The sequence below is a fragment of the Etheostoma spectabile genome, chromosome 6 (assembly GCF_008692095.1).
Source record: "Etheostoma spectabile isolate EspeVRDwgs_2016 chromosome 6, UIUC_Espe_1.0, whole genome shotgun sequence".
In the NCBI taxonomy this organism is placed as follows: Eukaryota; Metazoa; Chordata; class Actinopteri; order Perciformes; family Percidae; genus Etheostoma; species Etheostoma spectabile.
Window position 1 is genome coordinate 21560341 of NC_045738.1, and position 25897 is coordinate 21586237.

Sequence of the window (25897 nt, forward strand, 5' to 3'; positions counted from 1 at the left end):
ATAAATAGGCCCAACACCACAGTATGAAAAACATCCCTATAACGTGATTTTTGCACCACCATGCTTTACTGTCTTCACAGTGTGCTGTGGCTTGAATTCAGTGCATGGGGGTCGTCGGACAAACTGTCTGTGGCCCCTAGACCCAAAAAGAACAATTTTGCTCTCATCAGTCCACAGAATGTTGCACCATTTCCCCTTTGGCCAGTCACTGTGTCCTTTGGCAAATTTCAACCTATTATCAACATATTACTTTAAATCTTTGATTTTCCTGGAGCTGATCATTGGTTGAGCCTTTGCCATTTTGGCTATTCTTCCATCCATTTGAATGGTAGTTGACTGTTTTTTCCCACGTTGTTCAGGCTTTGGATGCCATTTCAAGGCATTTGAAATCATTTTGGCTGACCAGCCTATCATTTTCTGCACTTCTTTATATGTTTTCGCCTCTCCAATCAACTTTTTAATCAAAGTCCGCTGTTCCTCAGAGCAATGTCTGGAATGATCCAATTTGTCAGTGTGAAATACTCTATAACCAGCATGCACAACATTTGCTTCCTTCCATCCTTAAATATGGGCCATAATTGACACCTGTTTCTTCACAGAATCAATCACCTCAATAATTGAACACAACACTGCTATTATTTTGAACATGCCCCTTTCAATTACAGATTCAGTTACACAGAATGAGCAGCATGCATGTCATGACTGTTGGGTCTGTTGGTTTTCTATGACTCTACAACACTTACTAGTAAATTATTTGCCATGTAGAAATATCACTTCTACCCAAAAATATGATTTATGAGGTTAGTGATGTTGGACTGCTATTATTTTTAACACAAATGTAACTACAAAGTTCTAAATTTATTTGGGTTAACCTTGATGCTACTTTTTTCTGCCAGGAAATACAAAACATGAAACACGAGGGTGAATGGTAATGTTTGGCGGATGGAAATGTCAATAATGTGTACACAATTTTCTTTTATTGCATATTTTCTCAAAGAGGTTTTGTGACATGACTAAAAACAAACCTTAAACAAACAAAACAGTCAGTAAGTCTGTGAAAACTGACTGTACCTGTTTCTGGACACCGTTGAGCTGCACCACCTTGATGATGAGTGAAGCGGTGCGTCCTTTGTACTGAATGGTTCTCAGCAGAGTTCCCACGTTGTCCACGCTGAAGGCCTCTGACCAGCGCCAGTTCCCCCATCCCTCGATGCAGATGTGCAGCAGCTGCAGGATGGGACAGAGCAGGATACACACATAGAAACAGAGACAGAAGACATCAGAGGTTAGTGTTCTTGCCCTTTATTTATCCCCGAGCAAAAGGCAAGTAAACAACAAGAGTCTTTGTTTAGAAGATTTTGGTAGGGCAAAGAAGGGAGACAAAAGTTCCTGTTTACTGGTGCTGAACAGACCTGCTGCTGTTGGAAGTAGAAATGGAAGGTCGCACACAATAAACTGGCTGGTGGAAAACAGCTGATGTGGAAGCTCATTATGGCTGTGTGTGTGTGTGTGTGTGTATGTGTGTGTGTGTGTGTGTGTGTGTGTGTGTGTGTGTGTGTGTGTGTGTGTGTACACTTGTGCGGTTGAATGTGAAAGGCTCTGTTCTCCACACGTCTAAATAAGAGGCAGATAGTTTGGCTCTCAACCTTTCCAGCTTCATATCCATCACTCCAATGTGGAGCACATCCATGTGTGTGGCTGGCTGTAAACTGTAAACCAGACTCAGGAGGACAGCTATAAACAGACGCTGTCCCATCGTTTGACATCCAAACAACTTTACAACGGTGACAATTTTTCCAACCGTTTTCAACATATTTCCTTGTAATGTGGGCCACAACATGGCAGCAGGGCTAGAAATATGTAAAGAAGACACAGTAACTACATCTGTATCTGCAGACTGTGCAGCGAATGTGGCTCTTCAATATTAATCAACTTGTTTTGTGTCCCGCAAAAGGCTACATACAATACTACATAAAGATAACGGTTCACACCATACAGTAACTTGAGCTTTATAAAGTAGCTTGAATACATGGTTTAATGTAATTTGCTCCTACCAGTGTATCAGTGTGTGTATTTTGTCCATAGCAAATCCCTGCCAATTGGTCCCAGAACGTCTCAGTTAGTGAGTAAATGCCGTAAACAACAAATTCATTCCCCGAAAGTACAAAGCAGGCCTGTCTTATATCACAATCCAAGTTTTACTTAAAACTTGGCGTTTTCAGCTTGTGTCTTGCTCAGATGTTTCCGGTTAACGTTGCTCGATGAGACAGGAGTTTAAAGTCAACACAAAGAAAGAGGAAAGTGAGGGTCAAACAGCGGAACTTCCGGCGGCACTGAACTATCCCATAAGTGAACCGTCGTCGATATGGACTAACACACATGCAGTACAAAAGGAAATTGGGCCGGTCAAATGTCCATCCACGCATCCAGCACATCTGTGCTTGGGTTAGGTCATACACAGGCTAGCTATCCACCACAGAATGCTACATGACAAGGAAACTCATTTGTCAAACAACATGAGTGTTGTCATGAGATTTTGGTCACAATACAGGAGCAGAATCATAAATACGTAGGGAGATCTAAAGCCTTCTCCCCTCCTGAGGCAGCGCAGCTGACCTTCCACCTAACTGAACTCTCTGTGTCAGTCCAGCTGCCAATACAACTTAAAACTTGCAACAGTTAGAAAGAGAGGAGAAAGAGCGTGAGAAAGACAAAGAATGTATGAAAGTGAGAGAGTCTAGAAAAACAGGGGGGTACGGGGGTTCAGTACTCTCCCAGAGGAGTTGCGACTCCAGTGAAACTCTGAAAAGCCTTCTTTTTGAAGATTTACACTTCGGCTTGTCACCTCAATGTGCCGAACATTTAGCCAATCTGACTAAAGAAAAACAAATTACTACTGAGGTCAAAGAGCATGGGGGTCCCTGGTCAAGACCTTCTATGTTTCACTCCACTGAAGTCTTTCCTCACTGTTTGAAGGCAGATTTCTTTACAATAACATTCTCAATCAAAGCCTGAAATGACTTTCTTCAAGATCATCCCTTCTCCCTGTCGGCTGAGTGGAAATGACATAATTTCTCAGATCTCCTGCTCAGTAGACTTGCTCACAGGGAAAGTGGTAGAGAGGTGTAAACTGCCAGCTGGCAGAAGTTAAGGTAAAACATAAGAGTGGAGAACAACTAGATGATTTCCTAAACCAGCACACTGAGGGGGCTTCCACACCTCCCTCTTTTAGTCCAACCAAAAGAGTCTCGGTCCGTATCAAACTGAACCATGGTCCGGTTTGTTTATAGTGTGAAAGCATTTTTTGGATGCGTCAGACTTTCAGTCCAAATACAGGAAGCTCTGGCAGGCTATTATTGTGTTATAAGACCGGGGAAGCTCATTTAAGGAATAGCTCAGAGCTTAATGTGTAGGCTACATGAGAGAGTGACGGTGAATGCGCTCAGAGCAGACAGATGTCGGCTATCAGAGCTGAGAATGCATCAGCAGTTTACTTGTTAAGCAGTAGAAGATGTACAGTGTAGGTATCCGTTTGTCTCTAAATAAAAGCTGCACATGCTCAACATAACAAAACAAAAAGAGGCAGTAAGGGAGAGCAGCAGTCAGTTGAAAAAATTCTGACACACAGAGATAGGATGGGCAAGCCCGTATACAAACCAATCTATTATAAGTATCTGGAGACGCAGCTCACGTAGGTGATGACGGCAGGACGTAGTTTTGTCACGTATGGATCTTTAGTGCGCTAGCATAACTGCAGTGTGAAACCAAAACTTAACGCATCAAGTGTAGAAACATAAACCTTGGTCGGAAGAAAATGTTAAAAAATAAGTGTAATGTGGGATTTTCTGCTCCTAATCTAATTTAAAGTTTAACTTTGTTTTTACCTATGTTTTTGTGTGTAATTGACTGATGAGAACAACAATCTTTGAAATTGGTCCAGTAAATTAATGAGAACGCTGTGACCAGCAGCCGCAAACCGGCAACTAGGGCTAGTGCGCATTGTCAATGTCGTCCACTAAAAGTGCAGTTTTTTGCCATTGACTCAGGTTGTTATTATACTGTAGGTTCCTGACAACATTATGGAAAGGATCCCTTCAGAGACAGACATCTTTAAAAGAGTAAAATCCTTTTTGGTAAACCAGAAACAGCTTGGAAATCGCTATTGTTAAACCCAACAGGATCCATTTAAAAAACAATATATTTTTAGCATGTATAGAGACAACATATTTTGACATTGGTAAACGATGTGTTCATTTCAACCAAAACCAGAGTTTTGATTGTTAGAAAAAATGGACAGAGGAACCAAAACGGCTTTAGTATAATTTTGCATCTGTTGACTTTGAATAAAGTGTATTTTACAATGATAAAATCACTGATTATTTACATGGAGTCTGGTGGCTTTAGCGGATGTTTTCATGTTTAAAAAAAAAGATTTTACTCTTTAACAGAAAGGTCGACATCCTTAGAGAATTTTTTCCCTAATATTGTCAGACACTTAGAATACTAATCGGAGCCTGTCAATGGCAAAGCAAGCACTTTTGCGAAAATGAATTGAAGGTGCACAATCGCCCAAAAACTTACGCTAGCTTGTTTCACTGACTGCCGACTGCAGCACTCTTGCTTAATACCAGACAAATGTCGAAGATTGTTGTTCTCACTTAGACACAAAAACATAGGAAAATAGGGTCTAAGTTGAAAAGTTACCCTTTAAGTGACCTGGTACTGGATGAAAACGAAACCTTTTAATTTACATTCAACTTCAAAATCTTCTTTAACTTCTTAGCATGAGCCCCTCTCTTTAAGATTTGATATGATGAGTGGTACTGCATTGGTGTTAATAATGGTCAAAATGTTGTGGTGGTGAACCCATTTTTGCTGTTCCTCAGCACCATCTGCGAGGAACAATTTGTTATTTCAACACTTCTCTCTCCTTTAATCCCTCTGTTCCTCCCCCTCTTGCTGTGGCTCAACTTGACCTTTAAGGGAGAAGTCATAATAATGTCTCTCCTCAAACTTCAAACAGCGACGGCAGCTTGTGTTTTAATTCATCACTGGTCTGACTCAAGCAGTGAAAGAAAAAAAACACAGCAGTGACACAGATGAACTGGACACGTAGGACAACAAGAATGAAAAATAAGAAGCTGTTTTGCCTCTTTGTGACTTATCCAACTGTTGTGACGCTGAGAAAACCCAGTAAGCCACATGTGGTGCTTAATGCACATGGATTACTTCATCAATAGAAATGGCTTTGTAGGAAGATCTGAATCAAACTGAATTAAAGGATAGGTTCACAGTTATATCTCAAAACAGTATTCAAATGCCCATATGTACACTGAGTTTTTGGTTGCTTCAGGAGAGGGTTTGCAACTACCAATTACCCATTCAATGTACATATGAGCATGTCAGTATTGATTTACAACTGATAGTGTGTAAACCTATTCTTGATGTAAAAGCTAATGATTGAAATTTTTGTAATATTTTGTATAGCATAGTAATATTGAGTATACTGTAGGAGACAAGATGACAGTGGAGAGGGGAAACTGTGTGATGGAAATCAGAACTAGGTATTGCACTCGCTTGTGAAGCTTGTGATAAAATAAGAATTTACTTGTCATGTTAAAAGACTATAATCACATCGGCTTTCTAATTCGAAGATCTCTAACCTTAAGACCCAAAATGATGAAATACCCCCCCGGCCAGCATGTAAAGGACAAACCAAACTGCACCAAAACAAGGGAAACTAATTATTTTAGATTTTAAAAAAGCCAACAGAAACTCATACTCCACTTTGTGGAAATGTGAATTGTAATCATCTATGATATCTATATTGACTTTGTAAAATGTGATTCTCTTAATCTTCTAGCATCTTGAGAAAAAGTACTTTTTAAGCAAAACCAGCCTTCATGTATTTAATCTCAGATGCTAAGTAAGATTTTTCTCCAAATAAATCTTTAAAAAACAACAACTTCTAAACTCACCCTCAGACACTGGCACTGAGTTGAAGATTTGTTGTCCAAAACCAACTAAGAACCCATTTGTCATATGATGATAAACCCAAGTTATGTACTGAGTGTGAATGAAATGTGATATCTCAACCTCTCCTCATTTCCCTTAAATCCCCGGGGACTGATTGTGATTACGGCTGGCTGATGGTGAACACTTATCTTCCAGCACATTACGGTGCTTCAGCTTTGGTACCGGAGCGATCTGCATGGGGATCATTAAACCGAGCACTTGGATGTAACCACACAAAGCATTTTTATTCTGTGACTGCATTGTACTGTAATATTGTTATCCGTTTTGCTGATAGTGAGCAGGAGTTGATCAGGGTCATGTCACACTACATACAATACCAACTCTGGCCACAAGCTCTGACATCAGCAAAATACCAGCATTCATCCAAATTTTTGGGATGTAACTTGACCAATGGTATTAATGTATCAAAAGGAGACCTTTGTCAAACATTTTCCACTTAAATATAATCAACTTACAATGATTAATTTCCAATTCTTTAGAAATGAACAGACTACAAGTTACTAATATGGCTTTTGGTTTGACAGCACATTCCAGCCTTGCATCATCGTGAAGGTTTACAGTGACATGTTTTTCTAAATACACTAAGCTACAGATGATTTGTTTCTGTTCCATGGAGATGAATCACCTGAGTGATTTGACACTGGGATTGTCTATTCCTGCATGACCTGAAACCATTCCATTCTTCTTTGGTCTAATGTCAGCGGTCAGACTGCAGAGCCACATCATCACAGGGATTATTTGCCTTGCAGTTGTCAAACACGACACTGATGAAAGCTGAAGTTTGATATGGTTTGTATATTACCATATTACCACTGGGTTTACTGGCTTAGCCACAATCCAATCTGCTTGAATAACTTAGAGCCTGCAGGTATTGCTGAGCACATAATAAGGCTTTGACATGTGTTTTCAAATCAAGCAGTCTGCTGAAATTGTGACTAACCTAAATGTAACAAGGAACACCTGTCTCCGAAACCAAATATCAAGGGGGCAGAATGATGACGTTAAAATCCACACAGATGTTGGGACCATGTTGGGACCATGTATGGTCCTATCACAAGATCAGTACCACATGAACTTTTTGAAACCCCATCACCCAGATTTCCCAGTTGCTATGGAGACTATATACCGAACCCAAGCATGGGATTGACACATTCAGAAATGTTGTTAAGCGGTAAGGATCACCACCCGCCTAAACTGTAAATTAGACTCAGTGAGTCAAACAACCAACCAAATCCCACCATGGGTACGATGTCACGTCTACAGCTTGGTACATTGCTTAATCCTGTCCCGAGAGAAAATCATTAGCAACAAAGTTTCTTGTAAAAGACGGTAAGATTTTAGTCAGTCATAACCAAAGCAATGACTATTAATTTCCTGGTAAATGCAGAGTCATTACATCATTTGGATGGCATACAGTGTCTGCTTTGATAATGTGGGTGTCAAGCATAGATGAACAGAGAAACACATACAGTTGAATAAACCCAAAACCACCCTCTCTCACACACGCACACACACAAACCACTATCCATCTACTGTCCTCTAGCAGGAATGTGCTTGGGTCCACATAAAACAAAAGTGTCTGTCCGCAGTAATGATGGAATCAACGATCCTGTATGATGCAAAGACGGGCAGACAAAGCTGCGGTGGTCATTGGTTGTCTACCCATTACAACCATTCCTTCAATCCGTCTCATTCAGTGAGTCAAACACCCAACCATATTCCATCATGGGTACAAGAAGATTTGAGACAGAGACATGGAAATGAGGTATAAACTACACCAGTTAGATGGTCGATTACCAATAAACTGTCAGAAGCTTAAAACATTTAGTTTTCTTTTGTTTTTGAAAATGATTCCATATACCAAAGACTTAAAATAGTCTAACAAAGTCTATACTGTGCCTTATTGAATGTCATGGGCTTACATGAGAAAAGAGGTTTGCGGAACAGAGGCCTGTTTTGTCTGGTGAAATGAATTTGCGACCAGGGAGCTAGCTAGACACCTAACAAATGAGAAACAGGTTTATACCCAGACAACGAAACCAAATAACATGGATTACTTTGTCCTCTAGAAAGAATGAGTATGGGAAAGAAAAAGAGAGAGAGGTAAACAAAGTTGAACTGCAGTGAGTGAGAGTAGAAAAAGAGCATAAATAAGTTAAAGAGAGAACAGAGAGACACACCAGCATCCCTGCCAGGGCAGTGCGGGCTAACCCAGGTAACATAAGGGGATTATGGAGGCTTTAACATCTGTCTGCAATGCTCTCCTCCTTGGCTTCCTCTCTCTGACAAAAAAAGCAAGGCAGTGCAACATCAAAGCTCAGATTTGCAAGTCTAAAAAGTGGTTTGAGAGCTGGAAGAAGGTACAGAGAGAAGGCATTGTGTGGGTCCGTGGTTGACAGAGGAGACATTAAGAGGTTTATGCTTGACTAACATTGTTCTATAGTTCTCTCTGGTTTCTACCAAGGCATCTCAGACACGCAGGGCCTCAAGGGTTCCAGGAGACGCAGACGGGGCAAGTGTTTGCACCAAATGACAGGAGCTGACAAAAAGAGCACTGTCTGAGAGGAGAGAGGTTTGTAGACCGCACGATGGGGGTATGAAGGAGTCAGTGGTCCAGGACCCTTGGAAGCACAGAGACCTCGTCTCAGTCTACAAACACAACAAAAACAAAGGCTTGCCCTGGGCTCCTGTAGAAACACAACAGAGAGAGACTGTTGTAATATGCTGCACATTCAGTAGATACTGTATAGTGCACTCACATAGTCAGTAGATACAGAGGCATACATAGATTTAACCATGGCATGTTCAGACTAATGTCCAAACAAACAGCCATCCTTTCTACATCCTTTCTAATCTTTTAATCAAATTACTTCATAACCCTTATTTATTTTAGAATTTATATATAGATGTAGACATAATGCTGACACCGAGTGTTTAAATTGTTACTGCGATACAAATTCATAATACTGGAGAGCATTGTATCCCCCGCCCCTCCACCCAAGACTCAAAGTTCTCATTGGTTGCCAGGCTCAGACCGCAACATTCAACAATGTTGCAAGATGCTTGTCTCACATAGACAGACGTAACTCCACAACACAGCGGAGTAGCTAACGTTAGATGCTGGCTATATTGACAGTCATAAAAGCTTGTGCTCACACGGCGCTCTGTACCCAACTGGCAGACACGCACTTGTTCGGCTTAGAATTATGATAGGAACCACTACCTTACCATCCTTTTCCACCGGACTGAAATACACACTTTATTGGCTTAAATTACAGCAAGTCTGCTGGGGTGTGGTGGCCCTGCAACCCGGCAAAGACTGGAGCGATTAAGCTGCCCCCAAGCCTCTGAAAGTGAACTAAGTTTCCCCAGGTGTTTAAACACACGTTTAATTTAGAGTTACATTTGTAATGAATATAATGTATGCTAAAGGAGACTCAGCATCAACAACAGCGCATAGTCAAATCACACCCCTGTGATTTGTAAGAGCATTCTGCCCTTTAATTAGTATTGATTTTAGTATAGACAAGAACAGCATAGTAAAAAATATTACAAACTAGTTTGAATTCATAACATTTGCAGGGGGTTGCCGGTTCAGTGGCGTTACATTACAACACACTCCACAGTGCTTGCTGAGACTGATCATTTGTATGTGATTAGTTAAGGAGCACTATAAAATCCACTTCCTCTCACATATCACGGCAATAAGGCCACACACATTAAACCAGGTGACATCCTTTACTGTCAAACTGGAAAAACAACAAGTACAATGGTTTTAAGAAAGCTAGTTTAAACATATCTGTTGTGTGCATGTAATAAATCTATTCTGTTATGTTTGCTACTTATTAGCTAAAAAAGCGTGTAAATTGGGATATTGCCTGCCAAGAACATTCTGAGTAGTGCACAGGAGGAAGAGAAGGAGGGAAGTGAAGAAGGAGAAGGCAGTAAACTGGAGAGACCAGGTGGGTCAGAGCAGGAGAAGACCACAGAAGGAGATGCAGAAATAAGTGAAGAGGAGGCAGATGAAGATGACCCCTGGACCATATGGTTTGTTTCTATTCTTCTTCCATATAAATTTCAGCTAAATTCAATTTTATTTATAGTATCAAATCGTAACAAGAGTTGACTCTTCTCAAGACACTTTACAGATGGTGTATGTCTAAACCTCACTCTATAATTTACAAAGACCCAACATTTCCCCCAAGAGCAAGTATTTGGTGCAACAGTGGACAGGAAATCCTAAAAACCTTCCTCTAGGCAGAAACCTCCGTCAGACCCAGGCTCTTGGTGGGCAGCCATCTGCTGCTGGCGGCGAAGGATACAGATGTCAAGAATTATGATTCATAATAATTATATCTGTTGGTATGATCAATGGTGGCAATTATAGTAACAACAAAAATAATGGAACTATGACTATAAAATAAAAATATTTGATCACAAAAAACAAATGGAACTACGTATGACTAGAAATAATAGTTGTGGCAGTTCAGGGTGTAGCAGGGTGTTGCGGGGCATATGGGCTGTACCGTCTACCCCTGCCACCCTGTCAAGATCACCCACTACCCCTTTGCCCCCCCATGTAAAATGTTCTAGATCCACCACTGTCCTCCGGTAACGTTAGCAGTTAACAGGGTTAGCATGGGGGCGTTAGCCAGGGCCAGTCAGGATCACTTTACTGGCTTTTTTATTTTTGCGAGCGACCAACTTGGGTACTTAGAAATATAATTCAATGTGAGTAGCTACACAAATGTTGAAATGACATAAAATGCCCGTCCCTAGTAGCTGTGATAAATTAGCCTGAAGCTAATGCTTACCTGTTCAGGAGGAAATTAGCTTTTGGGCTCTACGCTGTATCAATCTTTCAAATACATCTCCAATATTTAACCGGGGTTTGTTATGCGTCTGATCATGTAACCGTTAGAAACATGCCAGCTGCAGCATGCTGGGTTTACGTTTTTAACAGGTATATCTGGCAACCCGGCCTGGCTGTCAAACTGAGCAGTTGATAACAACACACAAGCCAAAACACAAACAGAAATTTCGTCACAGAACGGAAATTTAAAAAAGGAGAAAATACTGGCATTAGAATTGTTGCCAGAAAAGACAGTATTTCCACTTGGCATGTTTCCTTAATATCTGATGACCTTTAAAGCTTTTTTGAAATTCAAAATTCAACAGAATTCCATAATTTAAGCCGCAAAACTGAAAACAAAAATTGGTAGTTTACATTAGTCCTCACTTTACCATTGGCAAGAGGAGTCCTCAGTCACTATACTCTGACCACAACTAGAGTTTCTCTAAACTACAAGCAATTGTAGGCTGAATGTAGTAACTCAGACAACATGAATGCAAATGACGTCTCCACTGGTTTGACAATGCATAATGCAATGTAACACTTCACTACAGAGAGAAATGGTTCACAACAATGAGACCACAAGCTCTCCCACTAAAGAACAAATGCAGCAGGGGTTAACCCTATACAGCTACCCCTAACCACACAGTGGTGGATTGTGTAATGAATCTGAGGCCCAGGAAAATGTAGAAAACATTTCACCAAAACCTAAAAAAAAAACAAATCTCTTGCTTCCAACTTGGGTGCCGGTAACGCATGTGCATTAGTGTCTTTCACTGGCTCTGCCTGGCTGACAGCCAACACACGTAAGTGGCACAAAACCAACATCTTGATTCTCTCAGTGTTTTCAAACAAATGTTGGACATAATATTAAAAATGTTGATACTGTACTTCAAATGGAATTTTTTAATGTGTGAAAAATGTCCTACGAAAGGCTTCATGGTGGATGTACAGTATATGGCGAGACGCCTTTCTGGGTCCCAGAGTGTCATGTGACCTGTAGTTTCCACTGTGGCCGCTACGCTTAAACCACCATGCAGCCCAATCCTGTCCCTGTGGGATTGGTCATACACCACTAAAGGTGCTGTCCGTGGTGCTGAACCCAGGGCAGCACCAATGGGACCACAACACTGACTGATTCTTCACCTGCACCACCCCGTCTTTAAATTCAGGAGAGAATCAAACAGCGAGCTGGTAAAGCCAGGCAGCCAGTGTATAGATTCAGTCACAAAATCTGATTAAATGCCTGCATGACCAACAACTGAGCTCAAGGATTATCCGTTGGATTTTGGCCGATCAGAAATTTTGGTCGGTTGTGTTGCAGGTTAAAGCAACCTTAAAATAATGCTTCCAAAATTGTTTCAGTGGTTCATCAACTCGTAACAGGGGGAACGACACTCCTGCATTTGTTTTGCGACCCTCTATCGGCTATAACCGCACTATGCAAGATCGGGTAGCGGATCTGTAGTTCCAATGAAACAGCAGTAATGGACAATTCTGCTTCTAACCTGTAGGGTGACTGAAGAGGAAAAGTGCTTTTGTGTGGCTTTAAGATGTTCCACAGTCCAATTTCCATCATGCCTGCAGTCAAAAGATCCGTTACAAACTGTAACAAGCTTGTTCTAATGTTATTTAAGTAGTATTTTACACAATGTAGCTAAAGGTGTAGTCCTAAGACTGCTGTGATAACAGACAGACAAAAGCATCTGCATCTTACAGCAATCTGTGACTTTATATTCTTCTTACTTTCTGCTCACGGCAGAATTGCAGAATTCAATGTGACTCCCTCATTTTCTCCACATTGTTGAGTACGCAGCCGTTTTCTTTGATTAAACTGTATCAGAATGTTTAGTGGACAGAACGGGCCGTGGATTCCATGCCTACATTCAGTGTGAGCACCAATTGATCTGTACCATGTGAGCATAAAAGTCAGAGGTTTTGGTTGTGTTAAAAAAGGCTAATTAAAACCTGTAATGTGAGTCAACACAACGAACAATATAATAATAAAAACGCGGTGTCTCTCCAGCTTAAATGAGATGGAGCGGAGAGGAAGGGCAAGTACGTCTCTGCGGACAGCAGACCTGTCACAAGTGCTGCACCCAGCACTGGAGTGATGGTCAGTGGGTTGAAGCTGGTCAGGTGGCGGGCTCATTAGCTCTGCACTCGCCAACCAAACAGCTTGTGAAAATGACACTATTTGTCCTGGTGTTGCCTTTTCAATGTGCTATATCCAAGACATTCTGGTCTGTTAAACACAGTGGAAAGAACCAGAAGACTTATGAGGTGTTAAAAGTTCAGGTTACGAGAAGCTGCAGAATGTTGAATGCATGAAAAGTCTACATTAATTGCCAAGAGCATTTAGGAGTGTCAACAGGGTTTCAGATTTGAACACTTTTACCTTTTCTACCAAATAAAATGTAACTTGTGCGGCCTTTTATGGGACATTTCAACCTTTGAAAAAAAGTGTACACTACACTGGGATGTTAAAATTGACAATTCTTGCAATTATTCCAAATTTACTTTAACTATACACAAAGTAATGAAGAGCTTGTCACAACAAAAGACAGTGAGAGACCACATTCTGTAACTGACATCACACTGCAGTACAACACGGGTGGGTGAACGTGTTAAGACTGGGATCTCAATTGAATAAATCTGCTGTCACATTGTGGCCCAGGGTCATTAAAACATACCAACACTTTTGTCATGTGGAGACCAAGTAGAAACAGTTCTGCCGGCCAAACAGGGTTGCAACCCGTGGTTTAGGAGTCTTTGTTGTAGTTTCAAGGCCAAGGATTTGATGGAGAGGATGAAAACATATTTTTCAAACTGCTAACACATTGGCATGTTTAAAAAGATTTACATAGAAAAACAAATATGAGATTCTAGCTGCTCAGCTCTCATCAACATGATAATTAAATTAATCTCCTCGTGTCAGAGTGAGAGCTTCCTCCGGGACAAACTACACACATAGTGGAATTACTCAAATATACACACACACACACACACACACACACACACACACACACACACACACACACACACACACACACACACACACACACACACACACACACACACACACACACACACACACACACACACACACACACACACACACACACACACACACACAGAGTCATGACAGACCAATGGTACATCAGATATACAACATGGAATCAAAACAAAATCTCACAGCATGTCAGTAAGAGTGAGAAAGTCTTCTAAATGGTGGGATGAGTTTGGAGGGATGAGCAGCAATGAACTGTACAGAGATGAAAAAGCGGGTGGTGAAGGTGGAGAATTACTGTCCACCCTGTATTTCTCATGAAACGCTTGGCTGTAGCAGAAAGCTGGGGAATGTAGAACATCGTTTTAAAATGGTTGGATTAGAACCAAATGGTTGGTTGCAGAAAGACGAGAATGAGTCCCCAGAATATTTTGATTTGAAATATTACTGGCAACATTATGTTAAATCTTTTTCTTTTTCTTTGTAAGATAAAATAAACATGAAGGTCAAACTTTCTCAAGACATATCGTATTAATCACTAATCAAGCCTGCTACCAACAAGCACTGCTGGGTTTCAGCCCTCCAGTGACATATAATAAGAATAAATACTAACAAAAGGACTAGTGCCAATTTCTCAAAAACAAAGTCCTAGTCTTTGCGTGGAGGAATGGGGTACAGGAGAATGGTTATGGCATTGGGCCTGTTGGCTGCTGAGTCATAGAGCCCTTTGGCTAATATGTCCACCGGGCTAATATAGATTTGAGAAGTATTAGCCTTGTGCACGGGAGGTCCAGTTGAAGATAGACCAGTTGGGATGAAAAGAAGTGTGAGGCACAAAAGAACCTCAAAGCTAAAGAGTGAGGCCTGTGCACTGGGAATCAACCTTAAACATCCTGGAAACATGACAATACCTGTGACCTTTGACCTCCTGGTGTTATGACGTGTGGATCCAATTCCGTATGGCTGATTTTCTGTCCCATTGAGAAAGGAAACAGAAGAGGATTTCTGAAATCATTTTTAATCCATTAGCTAGACATGCCATTCTAACTTTTATTTTGGTATTGGTCTCCACTTACTTCTTTGTTTTTTCTTAACTTTCTCTCTATGGTATTATTTGAGCTGTGCTGAGCTGTGCTGTTCCAGCGATTGTCTTGGGTTGTTTTGAATAGGCCATTTAAGTGACAAGGCGGTGGGAGTGTCACTTAAATGGCCCATTTTGTGTTAAGTAATGTTGTGTTATTTAAGCACAAGTAGACACACAAGTAGACGTTATATTTCAAAATTAGTGTTTTCTGTCACATCGTTTATAATTGTCGCCATTTCTGACCGCACTTGGAGGAAGCTTTCTTTCATGGAGAAAAAGAGAAAGAAAAAGAGACAGAGCGACTTTGCTGTGGTAGGAAACCGTCAGCAGGTACACAAACTCCTTTATTTGGGCAGCGCTAGCAGAAGTGATGTTTCCTTTTAACTGTACGGGTTGCGTTTCACCAAAAGTCTCAACCTTTCACTGCAGGCCGCTGCGTTCTTTTTAACCCCTGCGGCCCCCGTCACTGCAGCCATAAGGCTCTACTACAATTCAAATCAATTGGAAAGACTTGCGTTTTTCAGAACCGCCTGAAGACTGCCTAAAGACTTTAGTCTATGAGTGTATGTGTATGCAACCCAAGAAGGGCAAGTCCCCCTTACTCACCATGGACATTTACTATGCAACCTGGACCAAGAGGGTGAATCGTGCATAGCTGAATAAAACTATAACCTCGCCCAACGATGACTGTTCTGTTTGTCTGAGGGTATACTATCCAGGAACGCATGATGATGATTAGTCTTCATCCTGTAAGGACTGACTTTGCGTCTGAACAACTGACTCACACACAATTTCTACCTTGTTGCCAAAGACACAAGATAAAAAAAAATAATGAGAACATAATGCATCTTCAAATTTAATATATTTGCCATTTTCTGACAAGTGGAATTATTACGGTGAATTTGGGGGTTGCTTCAGAAGACATGCCTGGATCAAGATCAAGAGTGTGACAGTACAGGATAAATGACTTTACTGCATGTGAATGTGAGCCAACACACAAACTATCAACATAATGTAACTCAGTGAGCAGGCAATGTTTAACCTTTGCCTGATGATACAGTGTTCATCTTCAACTTTTCTTTTCATTACCGTAATAATGCCGACAAATGTACGTCAGTGTAAAAAGGTCAGCTTTCCTTTAGGACCTTACCCAGCTCTAAGGGATAAACAACATGAAATGTAGGTTTTCTCCAGGGATCAAAATGGACGGCATGTCTCTTTCATTGGCTTCTCTCTCTCTCCCTGTCTCTGATCAGTCATGTGAGGGTTAACCTGATTGGAGCTTGTATCTCTCAAAGGGTCAACCCAATCGACTGCAGTCAAAGCCACGATCTTGGAAGAACAGCACAACTACACCACTTCACTTGAGGGCGGTGTTCCTAAACAATGGGTCAGGACTAAAGAAATATGAAATCCTATTTCACAGAGACAGATGCATTTTAGAGTATAAATATACCAATTTAGATTTTTTTTCATGAATAATTAGCTTTAAAAGTTTAAACCTGTTGTAGGTTAAGTAAACAGCAAGAGCACACAAACACACACACACAAACACACACACACACACACACACACCCCAAATACCTCCCTGTCATGCCTGCTTCCAACAACACGGCCAATCTAACCACAAACTAATAGTCCTAGGCTGCTATCTCCAGCACATTACCCCTGGGAACCACACACACGAACACTAACACAACACTGACGCACGTATGCACATGGACCAATTCCACGCACACAACAACACCAACACACAAAGACACACATCCAGAAAGAGAGGGGGAGAGCTCTTCAGTAGAAGTCTACTCCTGGAGTAAATTACAATTTATTCAAATTGTGAATATTCCTTGTAGGCACTTAAAAAGTCCTTCCCAAATCTAGGGGGCTTTTTACGCCCCTCTCCCTGCAAACCACACTAACCACAGGGATTTCCATCAGCTAGGCTGCATCCTGTACCAAGCAGTCAGATATTTCAACCATCCACACCACACCACACGCCAGAGCCCTAAAACACAGCAGGGTGGGGACAGTGAGGGAGTTTGTGTGTGTGTCAAATAGATATAAACTGTACTTAATTATAGAAAGTGTGTAGTTATACGCATGATCATCCTGGTGTTTAATAATCGATGAATCAATCTAACTACCTGTATCTATCTATCTACTGTATTTTTTATCTTCTCCCATATGGAAAATATATATATTTATATATAAAAAGAAAGAAAGAAAATAACACATTCAAATAAATAATAAACTTATCTAACAATTGGGGGTAATTGTGTAATTGTCAGTGTTTATAAACCTCTTCACCTTGGCTGGCAAATGCTGGGGTGTGAAGGCATGCTCAGCCTGAAAGAGAGAAATTAGACTGAGAGGTCTGACAGACTCCAGGCCTTAGGAAACATTTTATCACAGTGTGTTTGTGTGTGTGTGTGTGTGTGTGTGTGTGTGTGTGTGTGTGTGTGTCAGTATGGGTCTGGGTGTGCACGTATAGGTATGAATTTGATCAATTGTTAGACCACAGTGAGCTCTAAGGACGTGACTGCCTAAATCAACCCTTTTACTGCATCTTATGGTTATGAATGACAGCGGAACCAGGGGGGAAGAGAGAGTGGAAGGGAGACAGAGAGAAACAAAGGAGCACTGAGAGGATGTGTGACCTGAGCTGAGGTTCACGTTTCACTGCAAAAACACTCTGCCTGAGCGTTCTTCTGAGAGAAGTGACAGATATTCAGAGGTATGTCAACATCATGGAAAGTGTACACTGGTTAGACCGCTCAGGATCACGCACATTAGGCACTCTTTTTTCACAAACAGACACACAAAAGGCACACACAGGAGATTTCAGTACTTTAAATATGTCTCCCTGCTTCACTTTAAGCTGGAACAGCAGCAGGCCTGTTCATTTAGGAAGTTCTTTCCCCTCTCTCACGACTCTTTCAGGGCTATGTCAACAGACTGCCAAAAATTAAAGGATTTAATGTACGATAATAAAGCATAGTTGACAAATCTACTCATCTATATTTCCTTTATATATTGCTTGTGCATCATAGAGAGAAATGGGGAAGGTGGGGGGGGGGACAGCAAGATAGCGAGCAGACACAGTTTGGGCTGTGTTGCCACTGTAGAGTTCTCTTGGCCAATCCGTTAGTGTTAAGAGAATAGCTCATCTTTTGCCCTTGCCTCCTTTTTTCCATGTCCTCCGGTTTTCTCAAGTAGGCCTGTACAGTATCCCCCTTGACAACACCTTGCTACTCTCCTTTTAAATTTTTCCTATTTCACTGTCCATTCTTCCTTCATTCCTTCTTCTTCACTACCCCACGTCTCTGTGTCTCCCCCCCATCTTCCTCTTTTCTTTCAAGATGATTTCATGTCCAGTGGGTATCTTGGGGGAGCCAGAGAGAGAAAGGGGACAAATTAGTAGCTTTGGTGTGTGTGTGTGGTGAGAGAGAGAGAGAGAGAGAGAGAGAGGAGAGAGAGAGAGAGAGAGAAAGTGTTTGTGCCTGGGGGACAAGTTAGCTGAGACACACACATCATACCAGAGCTATGAGGACAGGCTGATGGTCTGCCTTGTTGACAGGCCCAAGGTCTCCCAGTGGAGACAAGATTGGCCATGAACAACAGGGGCGGGGGATATGTATTATAGTGTACTGGGTGTGTGTGTGTGTGTGTGTGTGTGTGTGTGTGTGTGTGTGTGTGTGTCAGGGACAAGGTTGGGAGGTAGAGATAGATGAACAGAGTGATGGTACTAATGGTAGTTAGGTGGTCAAAAGAGCTAGGAGGGTAAAATTAAGGCAGGGGGAGCCATGACCTCATGTCAACAGAGTCAAACCAGGGCTACCAACAGAGCAATGTGACCCTGGATAATGTAGGAAAGGTAAAAGGTACACAAAAGAACCGTATGAAATGTAATAAAAAGGGACTAGAATGGCCAAAGAACAGACCGGACCAGGCCAGATGTGGAGAAAGGTTTCAGGGATAATCCAAAGGCCAAGATCCCAAATGAGAGTAAAGCGCTTGCTGGGGTGTGACAGAGATATAAAGGACTAAGTCGCTTTCCAGCCAGAGTCCAAGAAAGAACAGGATAGCCAGATGGAGGCCAGTGGCAAGAAAGGCCAGACATGGGCTAATGAGCTCAGCCAGCTTGGATGTAAACACCAGAACACAAAAGTGTACTAGGGGGATAGAGAAAGGGACAAGGACAGCGCTGGGAGGCTGTGTGCTGTTATTGGAGAGTGCTAAAAGAAAACACAAATGTCCAAGTGAGACCCCAAAACAGAGTGGAGGCCAGAGACTTTCCAGGTCTACTGATCTCATCGAGCTGATGGAGGTGAAGCATCAGGACTGAAGAGAATTGGCCTGAGCAGACGTCAATGGAATATTGTACAGCTATGTTCTATAAACTGGGGTTTAGGGTGTGTGGCCTGACATTGGTTTTGGCCAGTGTCTGGTGGGTCCCTGTAGTGCATGGCAAGAAAAGACACAGAATACTAGGCCCTGCATTAGCATATCCACAGTATGAGTGAGCTAATTGCACTGGGTCCCGAGCTATAAAGTGTTACATGTGGGGAGTTACAGCATTACACTGTTTGGATGCACTGTAAACTGTTGTTTAACATGGTTATTAAAAGTTTCATTACAGAGAAACAGGAAATTATGAAAATTGAGACTCACTATCTCAATGATGAGTGGAGTTAAATTAACAAAGGAAAAAAGAGAAGATAATGGGAGAGGCAGAGGGGTTTAGAGATGAAGTTTAACTCCACTGTTTTGGTAGAAAATCTGTATAAAAATACAATAACAGCACAAATGGGCAGCCTGAGAGTATTAAGTGGTAAGTGCAGGGTAGGACATAGGATAGGAGGTTGGTAATATAATTGACAAATAGGCAAGAGGCCAGGGGTTTTGTGGCAAAGTCTTGCAGTGGAAGTGGAGAGCAGGCTTACAAATAAAAAGAGGAAAGATGGGAGAGTATGGAGTTCTGGGGAACAAGGGCTTGTGATGATCAGAGTTGTTTTAGACACTCCAAAGCATCATGGGTCTTAAGCAAAACAGCACAACCAAGACCCCATCTAGGAACTGATTTGTAAGAGCTACAAAAACAATCTTGCAGGACCATTAAAGAAATACAACCCTTTCTCTTATCAGTGCCACTATTATTATAACCCCAAAATGTAATTAGTGTGTGCTACAATTTTCTGAGGCGGACACATTGGCAGGCATTTTATCATCAAGTTTAATAAGTTAGCTGAGTATTTTTGGCGAAGTTGCACTATTTCTTATTTATCTAGTTTCACAAATCATGTTCATCTAGAGAACACATATTTCATATACCACAAACACATGATGGAATAATACATGACAGAACCATCTTGGAATCACATTCTTTATCTATGATGACATTTGGCCCATTCGGACAATTTTTCTTCCAAAACATCCCTGAAAATACAGAGGTCATTTCAAATCACAGCTAAAATGAGATGCGGTATTTGCTGTGCTGAAATGCCAGATTGCCACTCTTCAAGTGTGTGTGTGTGTGTGTGTGTGTGTGTGTGTGTGTGTGTGTGTGAGCAAGAGTGAGGTAAGAGCGCAGATTAACCATGGTTGATGATTAATAGAACTTGACTTTCTGACTTACTGCGAGCAATTATGGCCATGTCTTTTCTCAAGCTTGACTTTCTCACACTCGCCGTGGAACACATGGGGGTCCTGAAACGTGCGCACCAAACACACACGCATATGCCACAGATCGCCAGCCCACCCTCCGCTCAACCTCAAAACCACAAAGGGTTAAATATAATCAATCTTCTTTAACAACGCTGTCAGGGTACTGTCTGAAAGCGCTAACAGAAGCACACAGATAGTGGCTGCACGCTGGTGACGGTGTGTCCGGTGTTTGTGTGTGTGTGTACCTCTGTCAGTCTGTGTACAAAATTTGTATGCTTAAGTTAGTGAGTATGATTTGTACATGTAAGCCTTTCTTTAAATATATTTATGGGATGTGTGTGTGCGCATGTTGTACATGTATAGATGTAGGCACCTTATGTGTACTGTGTATAGTTACGTGTAATACTTGTGCTACAGTAATACTCTATGTACTGTAGATATGTGTGTGTGTGTGTGTGTGTGTGTGTGTGTGTGTGTGTGTGTGTGTGTGTGCGTGCTACCTGAGGGGACTTGTGGGATCTCCAGCTGTACTGGTGGCTGTGGAGGCTGGCCAGCAGCACATTCTCATCAGTGTCCACCTGGCCAAAGCGCAGCGTCTCGTGGGTGTCGTTACAGATCACGTAGTGGCTGTAGACCAGTTCCTCAGCCTCCAGGTTCCCATTCTGAGAAAGAAAACAGGGGGGGGGGGTGAGAGAAGTTGTGGTTGGAGGTATTAGTGAATGGATGGATAAAGAGAAGACGAAAGGGAAAAAAGGGAACCATTAGAAAAAGAGCTTGTGAATAAAAGAGTTAGCAATTACTTTCAGGTGTATATGTTTATGGTGGTTGTATAATGTACAGTATGTGTATAATGTGTCTGTATGAGTACATTTACAGGTGTCTTCTCAATCTCAAAAACGCAGCTCTTGGTAGTGCAGCTGTCAGTCAGTAGGAGAAAGAGATGAGTGATAAGAACCGTGGGAGCAACACAACCTCAGAGGAGAGGAGTGAATCATATCACAGTCCGACAGCTATCCAGGCTGAAGCAGCACAGACTGGGTGTTGGGGCCAAATCTACCCCGTAGTCCCACATAAAACCTCCAGGAGGCCTTTCTCTTTACCAAAACTCATCTTTTTCACGTCCTTCTTTGAGCAGCTAAATTGTGGTCGTGAGATAAACAGGGTTGCAGATGTCTCATTGTATGTACTTATTTCAAATGGCAACTTCATTTGTGTGTGCATGGCTTTTTCTAAACTTCTCTCAATGCTTGGCAACTACATAGGCATTCCTGTTAGCAACAGTCATCAATATATTGTGGTTTGTTAGGAGAAAACAATATGGTGGAGTCTGGCCCACCTACAGCAATGGGTCAATGAGAAAGCCTCACAGAAAACTCAAGTCATGCGAGTCGTGCAGAGATGCTGTCCACTCATACGTCACCTTGCATGCAAGAGCGAAGAGCTCACTGGCCTGCGATTGAAAACACTGCTTTAAAAGGGAGAGGGGAGTGTGTCAAGTCTCCTGCATACAGGAATTCAAGTACACAATTTCAAAACAGCACATAGTTTGCATGCGAGTTGGATAGCGAGTGCGTGGGTGCATGTGTACGTTTTACTTGAGCTCCTTCCAAAGGCTCTCAGGCCCTGATGGGATCTCTCCTGCACAACCCTCCCTGACTCTTGACGCACATGACTGTGGTTCAGACAGCTTCTCAATAACTACTCAACTATCCTAACAAAGAGGGACCCAGCCTGCTGTATACTTTTAAATGGCAGGGGGTTGATGGTTGATGGTTAAAAGAGACTGGCAGTAAAAGCTTGGTTTGACTGCCAAGCACGTTCAGGGTCCTGGGGTTGTTGATGCTATTGAAAACGGATGGGAAAGTTTACACCATTAAAAAGAACACTTGATGATAGATGTGAGAGAGAGGCAGAGAAAGAGAGAGCAAAATATAGACGGGACAGCTGCGACAGTGGGTTGAAATCCATTTCCAGTTTTATAGTGGAACACTATCTGTGCTCCCTTTCGAATCTGACACTGCGATTTACAAACTTCCTGCTGCCATCTTAAGATGCCATTGCTAAGCCCACTCTTTGATGGTATCGTCTTTCCGCTCCGATTCATGAGGCAACACGATACACACGTCAGAAAAGCTTCCTGCAGTAATCATAATCACTCTCTGTCTATCCAGGGACTTTAAGTGGACAAATATTAAGACAAAGATATTTAAACAGTCAACACGTCTTCCTTGTTAAAGAGCACAAGATGACAGCTCTTTCTTCAGACGCAGTTCTACCAGGAATCAAAGGATCCATTTCACTAATCCACCCAGATACTATTACTTAAGTTTTCACAGAGTCTAGCCCATATCTGCATGGCAGAGTGGCAAATATATAAATGGCAAGGTACAGTAAAATGTCTGGAAAACAGATTGTAAATAATGACACCCACTCAAAAGAAATGCTCATGAAACAAGACTCCGTGGTGGAGATAGTGAAACCTGTAAATGGGACATAATAAAAACAATAATCAGATCTACAATCACCTATAGACTCTGTTATAGATGACCCTCGCCCACACATCTGCTACAAACAGGAACTTGATCTCTTTATCACTTTCTTTCCGGTTGCAAAGGAACATGGGAGGAACGGGGGGGGGGGGAACACAGGGGAAAATTCCTGTTGTCTCAATTGCACAAGCAACAGCCTGTGAACGTTCTGTGAGAAAGCAGAGTGTGTAAATACTACTGGGCTTTTGTGTGGCTTTCCACCAAAGCCACTTCCCTGGGGTTAGGGGCTGGGGGGGGAACAAAGATTGAAAGTGGGGCTAGGGACCGAGAATTGAAAATGGAGGCAAGGGGCCTGAGGTTAGAGTGGTGAGGGGCTGAGGTTGGGGCCATATGGGGCTATCGAGCAAGAAGAGGCAAATGAAGAGGAGAAAAAAAGAACTTTATTCTATATTCTTTTTCCTTCATCTTTTTTAACCAGGAAACCTTCTAAAAATGTATAACTAAGTGTACTTTTATCTTCCTCTGGCAGTTTTATATATATCAGCTTAAGGTGCTGGCCTGCCCAGTGGCCCTCATGTTGTCCTCGGGTCAAATTGACCCGTTTTCCTATATTAATGTTCTTTTAATTCCCCAAAATAACATTATTAATTCCACAACGCTCTTTGGCAAGTACAAATCTCTACTTTCATTAATTTTGGGGCGTCTCATTCAATTTCATAGCGTTTGAAAAACAATTGATTGCATTTAAATTGCAAATTGCCTTTAAAAAAAAAAATTGAAGTGGTTTTGAAATAGTATTGAGTAAAAGTTGACATATTCCCGTCTGTGATTATCCATCAACATACAGTACATTCCTTTAATTTTAGTCTAAATAATTCCTAATTTCTGCTTTTCTAACTGAAACATTAGGTATTATTTCCTATAAATGAGGTTTATTGAACATATATTCCAAAAATAGCTGTAAAACCAAAGTTAATAAGTTAGTGTTACGTAGTGTTAAACGTCAAAAAAGTTAAAAACATTGATAAAAAGCATCAACAAAAGTGTTGATTTTCAATTTTGAGGGGAAGACAACACAAGGGTTAAGGACACGTGGCCCTGAGAACCCAAGGATCAAACCTCTAACCCTGGTTACAAGTGGACGATCCACTCAACCTCCTGAGGCGTAGCCAACCTCAATTTTGAGCACGCTACCTGTCGTCAGAACAGTTAGCAGACTTGTTTGAAGGTTGGAGCAAAAGGAAAACGCTGCAGTCGAGGTACGGACGAGGAGGTGAGCCTGTTGCCTTGGGAACATGTAGAGAATCATAATAGATGGAATATACATTCATGCCAATATTGATGACAAGCCATCAGGAATGTGCACTTATGACTGCCAGAAAGACCTTGGTGATGTTATCAAGAGCAGCCCATGTTACCATGACGACAGCTGTATAGCATAACGAATTATGGCTATATGAGAATAATTACAACCATATACCAATCAGTGTCTTTTATTTCTATTTATTGCAGTGCATCTGGAAGTGCTCCAGCTGTTCTGGTTGTGGTGGTCTGGTGTGACCATGTCTGGGTTGTAAGGTTTCAATTGTGTGGTAGTTCAGGAATCTTCTCCACGGTTCAATGCTGACCCTACAGGCCACATCACAACAGGCCTGCCTGCCAGCCTCGACACCAGGAAACATGAAAATCACTGACACAATTACACACGTAAGGATCCATCCTTCTGTTGCGGAAGTACAGAGCCTGTTAACATTTCCAACTGCTTCTGATTACGTTTCCAATTAGGATCAAGTTGTTCTATGCATTGAGCAATGTGTGCATGAGTGTGTCTGGAATGTAAGCTTTTATCAGATCAAAGATACATCTTAGGTTAACTGTGCGGCCCTTTACATCCACCCCTATAAGGCACCACACCACCAGAGAGAGTGTGCTTAATCGCACCCATACACGGTTTTCTCACAGAATAAAAGATTTTGTTTCAGTAAAAACCCCAAAAAGGGAAACAATATTCCATGATCTAAGTGTTCACAATTTTCTTCCAAATATTTGAGAAGTGTTTTCTAAAAAAAAAAAAAAAAGAAAGAAAATCAGCTTTTTGTACTTGACCTCTCTCTACCCCTTACTCCAGAACTACCAAACCCACATGCAGCACATTTGCCTTATAATTATGGTGTGTTTTTTCCCTTGTGTTCCAAAGTGGTAAAGGCTGGAGGTAGTTAAAAGGTTCTGTACACGTTACAAGGCTGCTGCTGTTTACACCAATCAAGAAAATACAGCAGGCTTAATCATTTTATGAATCAATACCATACCACTGAACATGTAAATGCAGCCTTCAGGGATTTGTTTTTGACTGTGTAGTGTGCAAGTGAAGAAGGGTAATCTGTGTGTGTTTGTGTGAACATTGTATGCCTTTATGTTGGGTCTCAAAATTCTGGGCAAAGGTGGCATTCCAAAAGCCAAATATATCACCCAATCAGTATCAGAAAAGCCTTGGCAAAAAGCATACAACCAACTAATATCCTAACTAATCATGCCTGGCATGTTATGTATCGCCCACCATGGATACCAACATGTCCAAAACACTCCAGTAAAGCTGCAGTATGACCACTCATTACAACACCACCAATGCTCGAAAGTCTTATTTATGGCTAAATTAACCAGCAGAAATAGGGAACATTCCCGAGCTTGCCCTACATGATGCAATAATGAAGCCATGGGTCAATTATGACCGATTATCCAACATAGTCGGTAAGAGCTTTTGA

The 25897-nt window shown here is 41.6% G+C and overlaps 1 protein-coding gene across 4 annotated transcripts in view; it reads right to left on the reverse strand.

Moving 5' to 3' along the window:
* Positions 1 to 25897, reverse strand: part of vps13b (vacuolar protein sorting 13 homolog B) — a 354534-nt gene that overhangs the window by 44287 nt on the left and 284350 nt on the right. For all 4 annotated transcript variants that reach the window (XR_004332501.1, XR_004332502.1, XM_032519244.1 and 1 more), the window contains exons 46-47: positions 21147 to 21308; positions 1072 to 1227 (exon numbers count right to left, since the gene is read on the reverse strand). Coding sequence is in view for 2 of the 4 variants with exons in the window: in XM_032519244.1 (XP_032375135.1) it covers positions 1072 to 1227; positions 21147 to 21308 (318 nt within the window). In the remaining 2 variants the exon portion in view is untranslated. The remainder of the gene's footprint in view (positions 1 to 1071; positions 1228 to 21146; positions 21309 to 25897) is intronic.